Source organism: Bombus bifarius, unplaced genomic scaffold (genome assembly GCF_011952205.1).
Source record: "Bombus bifarius isolate JDL3187 unplaced genomic scaffold, Bbif_JDL3187 scf7180000008026, whole genome shotgun sequence".
NCBI classification, from domain to species: Eukaryota; Metazoa; Arthropoda; class Insecta; order Hymenoptera; family Apidae; genus Bombus; species Bombus bifarius.
In genome coordinates this window covers 609,470-626,473 of record NW_022884399.1, presented here as the reverse complement: position 1 = coordinate 626,473, position 17,004 = coordinate 609,470, and the positions used below count along the sequence as shown (strand labels likewise).

Sequence of the window (17,004 nt, the reverse complement as noted above, 5' to 3'; positions counted from 1 at the left end):
ACAGTTCCGCTTAAACATCATCTTTCAAAAGTTAATCATTGTTTATATATATCTATATATACTTATATATGTATATATGTATATGAACGCTAGATAAACATTCATCTTTATCAGAATAACAAAATATTATTGTGATAAGACATTCATCAGATAAAATATGACTCTCCTTTCCTCTTCTTATGCTTAACAAGTATATATGTATATATATGTATAAATATATATATATATATATATATATATATATATATATACTATGGATTACTTCTATGTGAATCAGTTAATTATATTTGTCTTGTTATGCTTTATGAACACATTAAAAATTTGTACGTAAACTTATATTTGCATCGAAAAAATAGTATTTTTCTAAAATTATGTATTATATTCAATAATGTATATCTACAATTATAAAGAATATAAAAATGTCTAAAATTAGAAAAAAGTCATGCCAAACGATTTCGATTTCTTAAATATCTAGTTTTTAACGCTTTTATTATTATATGTATGTCATTAAGATTATATATTTGCACTTGTTAAAGTTCTTATTGGTTATATAATTATTTTGATAATAAAATAATCAGATAAATATTTAGAAGTAATTAAGCGAATTACTTAATGAAAAAATCACCTCGGTACATGTTACCAATCACAAATTAATGTAAATCATATAATTCGTTACATAAGAATCAGATTTAATGGTCATATACACTTGGGATACAATACTACCAGGAGATAAGTTGAAACACCTTGCAAATTTTATAGTACGTCTAATCATAGTATGCCATTAATGTTTTGACGTGTTATTTTTTTAACCGAATAAACAGCGAATTAGTCGCGAAAATTGGCTGAAAACATATAAATACTTTAGGTAAATGTTATTCATTTCCGATTTACCTGCGATTTATAATTGAACTTAAGATAATTGTAAAATGAGGAGGTTATGTGCATATCGTTTAGTTTATTTCGTACTTTTCGGAATTTGTGAAAATAGTATTAATTTCTTAAACATGAATGTTTGCACTTTCTTCCCAAAATATATTGAGATAGTTAATGAATAGAGGTCTGAAATTTCATGCAAATTTTAAGTTATCGTTTGATATAAGGTTCGATCAAACTATTACTGAGGAAGTCTTAAATTCTAGCAACCTTGAATTCGTTTTTATAATTGATGTTAATAATTTGGTATATTAGCAATATTCTTAAACTATCAAATTGCATTTGTACATGCGAATTATTATTTATTCGAATGTTCAACAAGTATTTTTCACTTTGATTGGATTTCTTATCTAATTGGATCTGTAACATTTGCCGGAGTTCATTTCAAGACATATTGTATATTTTTTGTTTAGATTTATTTGCAAAAATATATTTAGTAATATAAAAAAGTAATGTATTCATAATGACGATGAAATATTTAATTAGATTTATTAATACAAGCGGAACTTATTATATATATATATAATAAGTTCCGCTATATATATATATATATTAATGTCTTTTTCTAATAACTTTTCTATTTACTTTTGTTCTTTACTTTTAAGTTTATGATTTCAGTAAAGTATTTAATATTTAATTCTTTATAGTTATATTTGGTTCTTATCTGTTTTTCCAATTTCATTATTTATTTACATATTTAAGGGGTTAAGAATATCTTTGTATAATGTAATATTTTATTTGTGAAACTATAGTATTTATGTAATAAATAGGAAATGTTGCTATAAGTATGTAGTTTAGTTGAAGATGTTTTAATAGGAATATTGCAATGTACATATGAATTTATAATCATGATTAAAATAAAAATTTTATTGTAAAAAGGTAAAATGATGCAAGATGAGCATCTGGGTGGTCCTCCAAGACGAAATGTTTTTATTCAAGCAATAGGAAGAATATCACAGGTACTTAGTTATACTTCTTGAAGCTTTATTTTTTGAAATATTTTGTTTTATTGTTAATTGTAGTTCCTAATTGTGCTAATGTGTTAAATATGTATTTAAAATATAATATATATGTATATATGTATTGTTAAATACATGTATTTTTATTACAGTTATATCAAAGATATTTGGACCTTTGGACTCCTCACGTAGTGTCAAGATGGACAGTGGCTTTTTTTCTAGTATTTGTTTTTTCTTTACGTATACTTTTATCAGAGGTAAGTTAAAGCTTAAAATATATTCTCTTCTCTTCTCTTTATAAATTTAAATATATTCTCATACTTTTTAGGGATGGTACATTGTTACATATGCACTAGCAATTTATCACCTAAATTTATTCATAGCATTCCTTACTCCTAAAATTGATCCTGGAATGGATTTTGATGGTAAGCGCATATAAATTTATGAAAATTATTAGTTATTAATATGAAATGAAATTAAATAGAAATTATGATGGTAGAATTTTATTTAGTGAATTATACTTCCATGTAACTTTAGTACTTAAACAAATTTCACTTCCATTTCTACAACACACTTTTAACAGAATTTTCTTGATAGATGGTGAAGGACCAGAATTACCTACAAGATCTAACGAAGAGTTTAGACCATTTATTAGAAGGTTACCTGAATTTAAATTCTGGTATTCTGTGATGAAATCTACAATTATTGCTATGATATGTACTATGTTTGATTGTTTCAATGTACCAGTATTTTGGCCCATACTTGTCATGTACTTCATAACACTATTTTGCATTACTATGAAACGTCAAATAAAGGTAATATAATATTAAATATATTGATGAAGTTGAGTAAAAAATATTTAAAAATATAAAATAATGAATTTGAAATTGATTTGCAGCATATGATCAAATACAGATATTTGCCGTTCACTTATGGAAAACCAAGTTACCAGAATCACGAGGATACTTCGAGGTTAATACCTTCAAAGTGAATTGGTGTGAAGTATGTTTGTTGATGGAGGTGCATAAGTGTGTAGATTTCTATTTTCCCAGTACCATGTGAAAAAAAATTTTTGGATTTGAAAGCAGTCAGATTCTTTTATCAATGACATTACATATAAATAAAATCATTGCCTTCTACAAGAAAAGGTTTAATCCATAAAAGGTGTAACACTAAAAGTATAATGTTATATGGTATATAAACTGAATTGTCGTAATATATTTGTATCATAAAACTTGTACAAAGTATTGTTAGGTCTTACATAAAGTGGTCACAATAACAATGTGAACATTACATCAGTTGTTAATGTAATATTAAATTAACATTGGATGTGAAGGAAAACAAAGATAATTCATATATATATTAGGTTTGTAATCTAAACAATAGTACCGTTTTTTTTTTTTAGTACATTGTGCTTTTTCGTTATGACATTCCATATAGAAGATTACATTTCTTCTCTTAATTTTTAATATTTTTAAATTTTATTCAAAATTTATCCTGTTGATTCTGTTGTGTAAGATTCAGTTGTGTTTTTGTTGTTAAAAATTGTAACTGCAAACTAGTCTCCTTTTCAGTAACAATAACAATACGCATTTTAACTATCTAGCTTGATAAATTTGTTCTCCACTGAAAAGAAAGTCAAAATCCTTTCGACTGCTTATGGTATATATTTGTAGTTCGTGATAGACGGCATCTAATCATTTTTATCGAATGAATTTATTATCGTAAACAATTTAGTCCAATTTACCGTAACATAAGACATGTTGTCTTAATAGAACTGCGTTCTTACATCGATAGGCATATATTAAATGGTAGTTTAAAAAGACAACACATTGAATAACATATACCATTCATGACTCTTCTCTAATTTGTCTCTATACAAATTTGTATATATGAAGTTATTTAATAAACATACACGGATCGCCTGATTCATAGTAAAATAAATGTTAAGTGATAGCGTTATTTAGGGGGTGATTTCTTAAGGTCCAAAGATCATGTATCTGTTACGTTATTTTATCTGATGTTTTACATTGTACCATTTTTACAAATGAAACGAAATTATAGTACATTTATTTACTAAAAATTATCGAATATTTTACAAATTTTATACAAGTTTTAAATTATATTATATTATACACATATATTTCTCAGAAAATTTTTAAATTATATATCGCTTCATGGTTATTAAATGTGTTTGATATTATTCAATATATTTTCATTTTCCTATCATTTTTAGCCTGTTTAATATTAATAGTTTTGGACTGATTAACTTATGTTAAACTTTAATCTGTACAAAATATAAGTTCATTTGATTATATTTCAACGCAAAAATAAAGTTTTACGACATATCAGGTACCATTTCTTCGGTCTTTCACCTCATAGCTACTTAAAAATAATTATCTTCTTGGATCTTTGGACAAAATTTGAACCCCGAGTAACGTATTCTCCTGTTACTATTGGGCATAATATTACTTTATTTTTCTTTTATGCACACATACACACACACATATATATGTGTATATATATATATATATATATTGCTCCAAAGATAATCGAAACGAATTGTTTCTAATACAGTGTCGATCATTGTAATGTTCTTGAAACTTTTTTTATAGATACAAGCACACGCATCACGTACGATATTTTTTAACATGTTTTATAAATCTTGATACATGTAAAATACGATAGTCGGTCATTTGATATCACTAAATAACGTGAAATGGAAAAGTTTGCGATATGTACACGGACTTGGGAATATAGTGATGCCCGACGTTTTACGGAAGTGATTGTTAATAAGTATTTACAATATATTTTCGATATTCAATAAAGCTTTCATGCTTGCAATGGAGTCAAAATAAATAATGTTTTCATTAACAGTTTGTTATAATAATAAATACTTTTTCTCTCTTATTAAAATATTGATACAAATACTTTACTTACTTACAAATACTTTTTTTATTTATATTTCAAAACAAAAATGATATTTAACAAGGACGATCATAAATTTGTAATAGTAACACGATGAAGCTAAAAGATATATTTTCCTTAAACGTATTATTTATTATTGTTTTAATTGATTTTTTTATAATTTTTAAATGTCAATTATGGACAAACGTAAATACCTAACGGTGTAGTAGGCAAGTTTTTGTGTTGAAATAGTTTTTTGTGCGGATATGTATAATATGTTTTCGCATGCAAGGTAACTTAACGAAGTTCATTTACGATTAAAAAATTCTGCCCTTTTTCTTTTCCAAATAATTAAATTCGCACCAGAGATATCAACACATACAGCGATGCTAATGCACGTTTCTGACAATAGAGCTATTTTTAACGATTCTTTTATCCTTTTTTTTAATCGCAATCGAAACTGGGTAGAATAGCAGAAAATTTTAATAATAGTACAAAGCAGTTTTCCACTTTTTAACTATAAGTACACATATACGTATATAATAAATATAAAAATATAATAAAACACTTTTAATATATTTATTAATTTATAACATCTATATATTATTATATATTTAGTACATTTATTATTAAACAATAAAATACATTTAAGAAGAAAGTAAAACATATATATGTATATTAACGGTATTTCATTTCTAGAACTATCACCCAGTTTGAATTGCTAATTTCTCTTCCGGAATTTCTTTGTCCTTTTACGCTGCAAACTTTGATTTCAAATTCTCAATTCAGAAAATCGAAATTTTTACGTTTGACGATAATAGAACGACGAAAAAAATCGATAATATACCATAGAAAAAAGGGAGAATAAAAAAAAGAATTCTCACGGATTTTTCTTTTTTACAGGAGTCCACTTGTGGAAGTTTGATGATGGGTGTCGTAGAATTTAAACAGGGAAATTGATTTCCCTCTGATTTGAACGCGTTCGTGTTTCTCTTGAGCTGAACAGACGTGAAACGAAGTAATGAGATTAAAAAAATAATACTAAAAAAAAAAAAAGGAAAAGGAGAATAAAAAAGAACAGAAGGGAAAATGGAGTGAAGCGAATGTGGAGGAGGCGAAAGTGGCGAGGCACGAATGGAACGTGTGAATGGGCAAGAATGTGAGGCTACCCTTTTCCCAACGAAAATGGTAATTCAAAATAAAAGCATCGATGCATTGTTGTATATCCTCAGATCTTTTTTAATTTCTTCAACCATTCCTTACGACGAATCAATACGATATATTGTTCCCTTGAAAATGACGCTGTTGTGGAGCACTAAAGATCTGAGAAATATTCTTGTGGATTTGTTCGTTTTTCTGTGTTTTAAAGCAAATTTTACGATTGACGGGAGAGAGAAATCTAATATTTTTATTTTAGAGATATATCCGGCGTTGTTTTTGTTTGTTTGTGCTTTAACAAAACTAGCAGGAGTTTAAGAGTCCTCAGGAGACTTGTTATTTCACAAGAGAAAGATTTTATATTTTATACATTAAATAGTTTGACGCATATATCAAGTACATCTTAGGAAAATATCAATTGTAAAGTTAATTTAATTACCGGTAATTTTATGAATATCTTGGAAATGAGATGGTTGATTGCGAAATTGAAAATGAAACTAAAAACAAAACTAAAAAGATCGAATGTCGTCACTTTTTCCAAAGCATCGTTTTATTTCATTTGTTTCCGCGTATATTACGTGTATATTTTGGCAATGAAAGAAAGAAATCGTATCAAAAAAAGGAAATTTAATCATCCATTCACAATCAATTTCTATCATATTACAATGCAATTAATTTATACAAATACTATATTGAAAAAATGCTAATTCCAGAATAATAAAAATTAGTTTTATTTTGAAAATGAAAAAAGGTGAAAACATATTAAAAAGTATAAATCATAATATATAAATATGTTTAACTTTTTAATTTCCATTATTTTACGAACAATTCTGTGACAAAGTATGACTACTTCCCTTTCGTTTCTAACATTTGTAAAATTCATAACAATCAATTTACTTTCTTATACATATTCTTGCTCAAAATATTTCACACTGGCAAACGTAAACCTCCTTCAAATAATAAATAACAATTCTCCATCTTCCCAAATAATTATTTCTTCCTTTGACGATCAGATGAAAAGAAAATGACACTTACAAGCAAAGAAAGAAGATTGGTATCTCTTAGACCTTGATTTGCTTAAGAATATTTTTTCAAAAGAAGAATGTTTAACAGATTCTTCGATAATGGTTCTAATCGGTCCATTGGCGAGATCAGAATCGTTCCTATTCGTTCAGATCCTCCGAGATAGCCTTTTTCGATTTATCTAGGAATGTGGTCGTCGAGTTTAATCCTATTACGGTTGTTGTGGTCGTCTCGCTTACGGATGAATCCCTTTTTCTGTATGGGTTTGACGGTGGGCAGTACAATCTGTAAATTTTCACCATTAACGACTTCGAAAAGCGATTAACCATTCTAAATCGTCCCCATTTAAGCGTTTTAATTTTCTACAGTTCTTCTAAATTAATCATTAGATGCGCAACAATCACGTGAACGCAGTTTGCATAGGAAGTTTCGCTGATTTCTTCGAACGAAATATTGAGTGACGAAAGAACACAAAAGAAAGTTAAATAATTAAGCAATAAGGGAATAGAATACCTTATACTCTCTGTTCTCGAACGGGGAGACCAATTGTTATAATACCTTCTTTCTGTGTCCAGATCGCGAGCTGTTGCCCATCGTTCGATATGGTGTTTCACTGTGTTTTGAACCTCGGTGTTTAGAAAACAGTAAAATAACGCGACGAACAGGCCCTGAAAATATCAAGTACTCGTTAAAGTATACTATGTGCATTAAGATGATTTTTAATCTTTGACGTCGAAGCTTTTCTTTATCTTATCGTGTAATTTGCCAGAGAACTGTTTCTCCATCCTTTTAAGAATTTAATTTATCTTTTCCTAATCTATTCTTTGAAATTCGTAATACATCCAAACTTTCTTTATTCCTTCTCTCCCACTCTCCCACTCTCCCACTCTTCCTCTCTCTTTCCAAGATAAGGAAACTAAGGATGCATAGTTCCTTTCGAAGTATTTTATCCATTTAAGCTTTGAACTTTGACGTTGAAAAGTCGATAAAGTAACTTTATTAAAAAGGAAACTTTGCAGAAGATACTAATGCGTGCGATTACTTTATCGGTAGCTTGAGCATGCGTTTATCAAATTACGGGTTCCTACGTATTCTGTTTTATATGAAAGTTCTGTGAATGCCAGATTCTTTTAAATATGCTTGGATCGACGTGGCTTTGAAGCTTGCCATCTCAAGATAAAATAAAATAACCAAAGTAACAAGATTTATGGAAGAATATAAACTTTGTAACTTTACCGCGTATTTTGTAAGGGACTCGTATAGTTTTTTATGGATCAAACCTACGGAGAATAGAAAATTCTTTTGGATAAATACTTTCCAAATATTTGTTAATACGGTGTGTAGGAAAACGTTTTGAATAAATATTGTCTTAATGTTTTGATGCGAAAATTTCATTTTCGTTTGAAAACTTCCTTTCCCAAATTTTTATTCAGGAAATTTCTAACTATCTGTGGAGTGTTTTGTTTCTTGCATTAGTCTACGTTACTTTATAACAACACTTTACGACATATGTTTCTTATCGTTGCAGACAGAAGTCCTGGCACTAGAAAAGTGAGAATAAAATCATCTCCAGGAGGAAGAGATAATAAGAAGTGAGAGATTAAAATTTCTCGTGTCTGAAGTTGTGAATACCGACGAACCAACAAATTGATCTTTCTAATTCGAACAATTTCGCTTTCAAAAACTCAATAGCGTTTCCTCGATTATAAATTTTGTCAAAGAGGAAGAAAATTACCGCTTCTTGATCGAATATATGGATTAATTAATAGAGGGTTACTCGAGGTTTGGTAATGTATAAACGAGTGCAAAATCTGTGACATATAATTTTTAAATAATATTACATTCGAATACGTATAAATATATACGTATAAATTAACATAGATTTTAATCTTTTCATTGCGTAATAAATTTTAAGAATAAATTGTATCGTGTTATAATATTCTACGATGGGTTTGACAAAGGATAAAACTGTCCTGGAATTTTTTATTTATAATTCTATAATTAAGTTATGTTCTATCGAAAATACGCAAGTGTTTGCATACATTTACACGTTAGTGTACAAAGAAACGTTCAAATAGACGAGATACGAGATAAAGGGAATAAAGGGAAAGCAACGGTTACAGAGAGTCCACGGAAAGAAATGCATCCATGTTTCATCAAAAGGAAAAGTAACGCGCTACAGATGAGACCCTTTTCGAGATTTTATACAGTGAGGCAAGCTAGTTCTTGTAACGAGATATATCTTTCAGTTGCATTACCTGCGAAGAAAGGAACGCGGCTCGAGTGTAAGAGAATGCATTAGCAACCTGACCCTCCGTTGGTCCCGTCAGTACCAGCACGTAAGTTACCCCAAGGAGAGGTATCAACACGAGTAACGCTTTACTCGCCTTTCGATACTGCTGGGTTTCTGCGTTCGTCGCTGACCAGAGCTTTGTTATCAGCACCTGCAACGAAGAATCGTTGTAACGATGATTAGACAGAGGAAAGTTTAGATGGAGAATAAAATAAAATAAAATAAGTAGAATTGTACTTCTGAAAGATGGCGATGATTGATAGAGATAAAATTTAATGGGTATCATATTTTGTAAAATAATGTGTTTAACTATAAGTAACATTCGCTTACGCTTTTACCATAAAATCTAATTGTTTCACTGACAGGGCTTCGTTGCTGACGATCGTGTTGTTGATGTTACCTCAGATGTTAAAAAAAGAGAAAAAATCGGCCGTTTAAGTATATGTACTCACCCACATTATCATGAAAAGAAACATCACGTTGATGCATAACACCAAAATAGCGGGGGCTTGGTAGAACCAGTCGTAAGCATGTGACACCATCCAGGGACAGTGCTTGCCCAATGCAACTTCCTGTGAACATTGTTGGCTACAGTGCTACTGGAAACTAAGCCAATTCTCGGTTAACTTTATTAGCAAATGTCGCGTCGTTCAGTTTCTTTCCCTCATGGTTTCTTTCAGCTCGTTGACTTTATCTATTTACTACGTAAGATGTCGGGAAAGTTTTGCTGTACACCGAGAGAAGCAGATACAGATGCATGAGTCTTTTTCCTAGGAATTAAACGCTCAATTTTAAACCGCTGGGGAGCGAATAACGACTCGGAGCATTGGACATTGCGTAACATAAGTTACTTAATTATAGACATGTTGGATTGTTGGAAACTTCTCTTGGAACACGTAAAATAACTAAAAAAAAAAAAAAGAAGAAAGGTCTATGTAATATTTTATCTTCGATTGAAGAATTAAAACTGAACCGTGGGAACACGGTTTCAACAAAGGTGAAAAGTCCTTAATTAAATTCGTTTGCTGACGTACATCCCTTGAGAATATCTTTCCCTCTTCCTGTTACATCGTATCGACTACTCTTCTTTGTCCTTATTTTTCGTCCACATCGCGTACCTCGCCGGTATGTTAACGCGGATCGTATCTCGAAACCTACATTACGATATTTCTCGATATTATCGGCATTCATAGCAGGAAATTAGGGTATCGTCGAAAGCTTGAGGATATTGGTGTCAGGTATTTTCCCTGATCATATAATACAATAAGTCGCAAAAATATTCATATTGTCAATTGTCGTCCTCGATAGATAAGAATTGTAAAATATATAGTGTAAGAATAACATGAATCTTTCACAGTCGGCAATAAGTATTCATAAGGTGGTATGAATACTTATGTGAGTCATTATAGTACGTAGTATGAGGCGCGAAGCACGCATTATATATATTTCTTACATCTTACGGTTTTAAAATACCTGTAGAGGACTTGTGTAGAGGAGGTTGATCGTGACATTTATATGACGAGATTGCTCGTTGTTGAAACCGTCATGTGTATTTTAAAATAGTTAATAAATAAGTACAGATAATGTTCGCAAAGACGTTCGTACTAACGGATTCGCTAAGACAGTGTATAAGTCGCAAAGTAAGATCGCTGATAACTCGTTGATAACTGACAGACACTCGGTAGATACTGCTTCGCACGACTAACTGATAACTGATAAATAACTGAAATCTTTACGATCAACTATCCCCTACACAAGTCTTCTACATTGGTGACCCCGACGAGATTTGAACACGACTAAACAATTCAACCATACAATCATACTCTACAAGTCTCCAAATACCCGTATTAATTAATTTAATTTCGTAAGATTTCACCTTTTGTGAAACCCGATGGAACTCTGTGAAGAACGATTGCTTCGACCACTCCAGGTATAAAAATATTCAGATGAGAAAAAGTTAATAAATAAGTTGATAATAAAATAATAATTCCGACGTATAATAACGCAATAGATATTTCAATTCGTTCTTTTCCAGTTATCTAGTCTTTTTAGACCTTTTGTTAATATTCGAAGTTTATGTAAATTTTCTCGTACCTGATTTGGTTGGATCATGATACTTTGATCCAACGATTTGGCGATAGCCCACATGGTGATGAAGAGGACTGGTATTCCTGGAATTATAATACGGCATACTTAAAAACACAATAGTTTTTTGCTAGAAAAATTTGTTCACAGACTAAGATTATTGTAATCGATAACAATAAAAAATTATATAGAAAATTTCAGACTGTGTGAAGTAAGATAAATTTTAGAGAGCAAAGATAAACAAATTTTTTTTCCAAATTTCGCATAGTCGGATTGTACGCATGCTTCGGTGACTAAATCGTTCTTTTTCTGCAACGGGGATACGTTGCGAATTCAAAGCAGTCGATATTGATTTTTAGTTCATCGAGTCGAAGCATAAAATCCTGATTATTAAGATTCTCTGCGCTTCGAATATGGATTTCACGGAAAGTCACAGTATGAACGAATATGTATCTTCCGCTGAGCGAGAAAAGAAATATTAGGTTGGTATATTTGGAATACCGAATTTTAAAATCAAACTTTCCTTATACGCAGTTTCTCTTTTATTTATTTCAGCGCCGAGCGTGGTCATTCGTTAAAACGTAGCTGTTCTCAAAATACATAATACCAGAGTAATAAAAATTATCAATTCCAGACATTAAATTTATGTTCCCGGTAAAATTTGCTCTACAAAGAATACAAAATTTGCACGGTGTTTCTTCGTTGATCCGAGTTACCGAGTGAGTAGCAGCGCTTTGAAGAATAAAAATGATGTCGTGAAACTTTACCCCATCCTATAACAAGACACAGCTTCAACTTGATATTATCGCCTGTGAAAGTCTTGACGACCAGTAGGAACAGATACAGGCCTGAAATAAAAATACATAATTTACATATAATTTGTGTAATTTACAATCATTGATACGAATAACAGATTATTTAAATAATTTCAAGGTCACGAATAAAATTATTCGATACGAAAAATAATAAGAAGGAGTGTCGCGATTCGAAATCCGAAATTGTAATATCGACAGACCGAATCAGATTACCTTCTACGAACATCCAAAAGTAATTAGTCAATTGGAAATAATTCAGCAGAGACAGGAAAACGATACAGGTTGGCACGTCCGGTTGCATGGACACCTGGAATAATTGTTCAATCTAAAAATTAAGCTGAACGATGATCCAACGCTTTCGTACAACTCGACGGGATGTTCCATTTTGCATTTATGCAAAAAGAAAAGAGTAAAAAGAGAAAAATTATCTATGGCATGCGTGTGCAAATTTTATCATCCGTAATGAAAAATTGTATTTCTATACGCGTAGAAGCACCTACATAAAACATTTTAATTTACATATAAATGTAGTATCGTATCTAGGGTAAACATTTTATCTTTCTTAATGGAACGTCGTGTTTCTGTCCGAACTGTTATATTTTAATCCAGTATAATTGAATGTGTATACATTTTTCAATTTTTTTAAAACGGGAAACCAATTAAAATCATATACCTATCGTATCGAGGTACCATATTAAACATTTGAGATATCATCCTAAAAAATGAATTTTTATATTTTCTCAATTTCTTTCGTTTCTATAAATGAAAGACAAACTGTAGAGCATATTATTTTAATCTACGAATTTCTGTGATTTATAATTGAATAAAATTCTGAGTATTATTATTTCATTTTTAGTTGCAGTAGTTGCAGATGAACTGAAATAATCCCGTATATGGAGCGCATTATCTTCACTTATAATGGTGTCTATATTAGGGAATAAGTATGAGTTAAACAAAATGGAAATGAGGAAGAGAAAAAGAGTCGAAGGAGGTCGAGTAAGTCATTAGAATTTCTTAGTGGTAAATCAATAATAGGAAAGCGTTGGTTTCGGAGTGTGTAGTATATATTAGATAAATTTTATAATAATTCATTTTTCTAATTCTATTATATTCTATTTCTTTCTATTTGTCTATTTATTTCTCTATTTCTGTTGTATTTTTTCGAAATTTGCAGCGATAGAAAAACACAATATATCGGAGATGATCTAATTATATAATAACAATAAAACACTTGTATGATTTTACAAACAGTAAAATTTCTTTTACAGTTGATACGATATTTCTTAATGAAAAAATCAACTGGAAGTATTTTCTACCACAAAACCCTTATCACCTTTAACCGAAACATTTATTTTTTCCTCGTTACACGCATTCCTCCTATGTGACGGCCACATACAGAGGGAAAAATGGTAGAAGAATTGGTAATTAAAAGCAGCCCAGTGAATTGAATTTTACGCGAGGCCAATTTCACCGTAACCATTTCATCGTTCGTATTGGCCTTTTAATTATCGAAAAACCAAACGCGCATCGACTATTCCGCAGGCGTAATTAATTTTCCTTTCTATCGGTTCGTTAGCGCGTTACCAGAGGTTTTGCGACCGATGAGCAAACACATTTCCGGTTCCTCGTCGGTGAAGCAAAACGCTATTCGACTAATTTAGCGACGCGATACCTTGTCCGTGTCTGAAACAGTTTAGCTGTTTCTCCTGGCATAATATTTTAAGTTTCTTTTAGCACGATGATTCTGTATTGGAGATAAAGCAAAAAAAAAAATTTAGTTTTATTCGGGTGTACGAGAACAGATTTTCATTGAAATTGTAACTACAAAGACAGCATATAAAAAAGCATCGGAATGTTCTCGAAGTATACGAAAAAGATTCTCGTTAAAATTTCTGTACTAAATATTGCAATAATAATGTATTGTAACGTGTTAAAATATGGTTGAATTTGAAGAATTGCGATTGTATCAGATTTTATTGTAAAATCTTATGCAATTTATATTTGTGGAAAGTTTGCGATCAAATCTCACACGAAGAATTCTTTCGTGGAAGTTTCATTCAAGAAGTTTGAAACGAATCTTCGCTCCAAGTTCAGCGTATGGAGTGTAAAATTGAAAGTTTCCTCTTTTGATAATGTCGCTATGACAAGTATAAGAAATGTTTGCTTCGAATTCCGTGTAACGATTGGAAAAGTTGATGGAAGAAGAAATTGTGAGGGTAAAAATATTAAGCAAATCCTTGGAATCTTTCTTTAGAATTTCTTCTCTCTCAGTCATACAAAAACTTAGGAACCACGTCAAAGTATGCAACTTTTTTCGCGTGATAACTTGTGAACAGGAAAATACTTAAACTTAAAAATTGGTATCGTTCACCTTTATTGGGAAAATGGTTTCAATCGACATAAATCAAAATAAATTTAGGTTGAAAAAGCTGGACGAATTTACCCTTCTTCTTTCTAAATTTCATGGAAAAATTTAATATACGAGGTTTTCTTCCAAAGAAATATTCTAATTTTACGTTTCTGCAACAAGTGACGGCATTCTAGTTCTCGTCATTTTGTAGGTCAGGTTTTGTAGATAGTTTTTATCCGAAAGTAATAAGCCTTTCCATTTCTTTTCTACGTCTGTTCTCGAGAACAAAAGGATTCTGTGATAAAAAAGAAAGTGGAGCTCAAAGAACAATTATTTCGAGCAAATATAATCTTCCGTTTTATAAAGGCAAAGTGTTAACGATAAGAATGCTAAATTTCATTTCTCCCATGAATTAAAGGATGTAGGTGGCTATCTGATTACGTCAATTGGTTTTTTTCATTTAATACTTTATCGTTCAACCGCACTATGTGTATTGTTTCTACTTAGTATACACATACGTTTATACAGAATAATAGTAGTATAACTACGTTTGTACAGAGCGGAGCGGTAATCGTAGTGTATCGGATAGGCAGTGGTTTTACATGAAACAATAACAGAAAAGATTGAAATAATATTTTTTCACACGAGGTTTCGCTTTCGAGAAAATCGGCTTTAGAGATTTGACAACTATATTTTAATTTTGCTAATTCCGAACTGAACAAGAGTAAATAATCGACAGGGGTTTAAACTACATTGGGAAATAAATAACAAATGTAGAATATCATCTTTTCAGAAGGTGCTACATTTTCGAGAAAAAGAAATTTGGAAATATATCATGCGCGTGTATCAGACCAGTTCGTAATTAAACACATTTAAATCTTATTTTCTTGAAAATGGAGCTTTAAACGAACAAATATTTTCACAGGTATAATAACCTTCCGTTTATTGTTTACTCATATCTAACCGATACTTAGGCAAGTTAAAGTATACTCGACAAATTTCTAAGTTGGATTTTCCCAGAAGCGAAGCGCCGTATGAAAAGTTTTATTCTATATTTTCGATTATCTTTTCACGTAGCATTGCTTCCTGCTCGATTGTATTGCGATTACCGCAGCATCCTGTATACATTTAATAAATAAAATTAATTACTCAATAGTTAAAGAGTTTCAGAGGATATTGTGTTTTCCGTGAAAATACCTGCATCACGTTGTTTAGAATCCACATCAGGTCTGCAAGGATGTAGGTAAACATCAAGTTCGTGTGTATGTTGTTTCTGATGCATCTGAGTTCCCTGAAACAGAGTTAACGATTTATCAAGTAATTTTTGCGGTCTTTTGCTACATTGCTCGTACTGTTCAATATTCTTTAGAACGAATGATAAAGTTTTCGAAAAATTATAGGTATATGTGGATTAAATAATTAGTTAAGAAAAGTTTCGATTCATCTTATTTCTGTTTTTGTAAAAGGATAAATGGACAAAATAACGTATAACAAAGGCGAATGAATACAAGTAAAAATATCGTCCATAATTATGATTAGACGCACTTTGTAACTAGTTTCGTAGAAACTAACAAACCTGTACATGAATCACCGTGACTCTTTGCGGACACAGTTCGAAGTTAAGCAGTCTGTGATTCTGTGTTAAACAAAATTACTGCAGCAAACTAGGTTCTAACTGACCCGACGTAAACGAAACGATGCGTCTGTCTTAATAACGAAGACATATTTGCTCCAACAAACAAGTAATAATTTATAGCGAACTTTTTACAAACAGACTTGATAGTTACGTATATGTAATATAACATTTGTATATATATACAAAAATGTATTTTTGTATATATATATATAAAAATGTATTTTTGTATATATATAACATTTAAATGTAAAAAACATTTTATTATACTATGCAGGGTGAGTCGGAAATTGTAGTACAACGGGACACGACATGCTTGTACGTGAAAAAATTAGTCGAAAGTGGATAACATTTTTTCACGTAGAATCATCTCTTGTCTGGTTATACTTCCGCACCACTCTGTACAGATATAACGATGACCAACACCATAATCCAATATAGAATTTTAATAACAGTATTACACGCGTAGAGAAGTCACTTGCCGCCGGTGACAGCAAGTTTGTTAGCTTGTTATTAATTTGTTAGTTGCAGTGGCACTAAACGGAAGTTTACATTGCGTTGATGGCTTCAGCCAGCGGATAACTTTGAAAATTTGTTTGAGTTTCGTCGTTTCGGTTGGATCGTTTCTCTCTTGCAATTCGCAGCATACGCTGGGACATTGTACAGTGCACTTTTGAAGGCCAGCAACGTATGGCCCGCGTGCGATGCAATTTACTTCCATGCGACGTATAATAATTCTTGAATTAGATAGATATGTGACGCTCGTGGATCGCGCTGTTTCGCAAGCAACGTTTCACCGGCACAATATTATGGAAATAAAGGTGAGACGATGATTGTACATTGAATTT

General features: G+C 30.8%; 2 protein-coding genes across 6 annotated transcripts in view; one reads left to right on the top strand and one right to left on the bottom strand.

Moving 5' to 3' along the window:
* The first annotated feature begins 655 nt into the window (after nt 1-655).
* Nucleotides 656-8,924, top strand: LOC117207260 (protein RER1). Of its 3 annotated transcripts, none has more exons than XM_033447285.1 (7): nt 656-758; nt 1,813-1,892; nt 2,045-2,149; nt 2,221-2,317; nt 2,490-2,707; nt 2,791-2,864; nt 5,703-5,769. In XM_033447285.1, the coding sequence occupies exons 2-7, from the start codon at nt 1,818-1,820 to the stop codon at nt 5,722-5,724; spliced, it is 591 nt and encodes a 196-aa protein (XP_033303176.1). In that variant the 5' UTR covers nt 656-758; nt 1,813-1,817; the 3' UTR covers nt 5,725-5,769. The 3 variants fall into 3 exon arrangements, with proteins under 3 accessions (XP_033303176.1, XP_033303177.1, XP_033303175.1); XM_033447286.1 differs by lacking the exon at nt 5,703-5,769 and adding an exon at nt 8,509-8,924 and having other exon boundaries at nt 708-865; XM_033447284.1 differs by having other exon boundaries at nt 708-865; nt 5,703-5,835.
* The window catches only part of LOC117207259 (diuretic hormone receptor-like), a 76,264-nt gene continuing 65,765 nt past the window's right edge, over nt 6,506-17,004 (bottom strand). The window contains exons 3-10 of one of the 3 annotated variants that reach the window (XM_033447280.1): nt 15,721-15,814; nt 12,387-12,480; nt 12,126-12,206; nt 11,368-11,444; nt 9,726-9,845; nt 9,239-9,424; nt 7,539-7,648; nt 6,506-7,265 (exon numbers count right to left, since the gene is read on the bottom strand). In XM_033447280.1, coding sequence (XP_033303171.1) covers nt 7,121-7,265; nt 7,539-7,648; nt 9,239-9,424; nt 9,726-9,845; nt 11,368-11,444; nt 12,126-12,206; nt 12,387-12,480; nt 15,721-15,814 — 907 coding nt within the window. In that variant the 3' untranslated portion in view covers nt 6,506-7,120. Of the gene's footprint in view, nt 7,266-7,493; nt 7,649-9,238; nt 9,425-9,725; nt 9,846-11,367; nt 11,445-12,125; nt 12,207-12,386; nt 12,481-15,720; nt 15,815-17,004 lie in introns of all 3 variants that reach the window. The other 2 variants (XM_033447279.1, XM_033447283.1) reach the window with 2 other exon arrangements.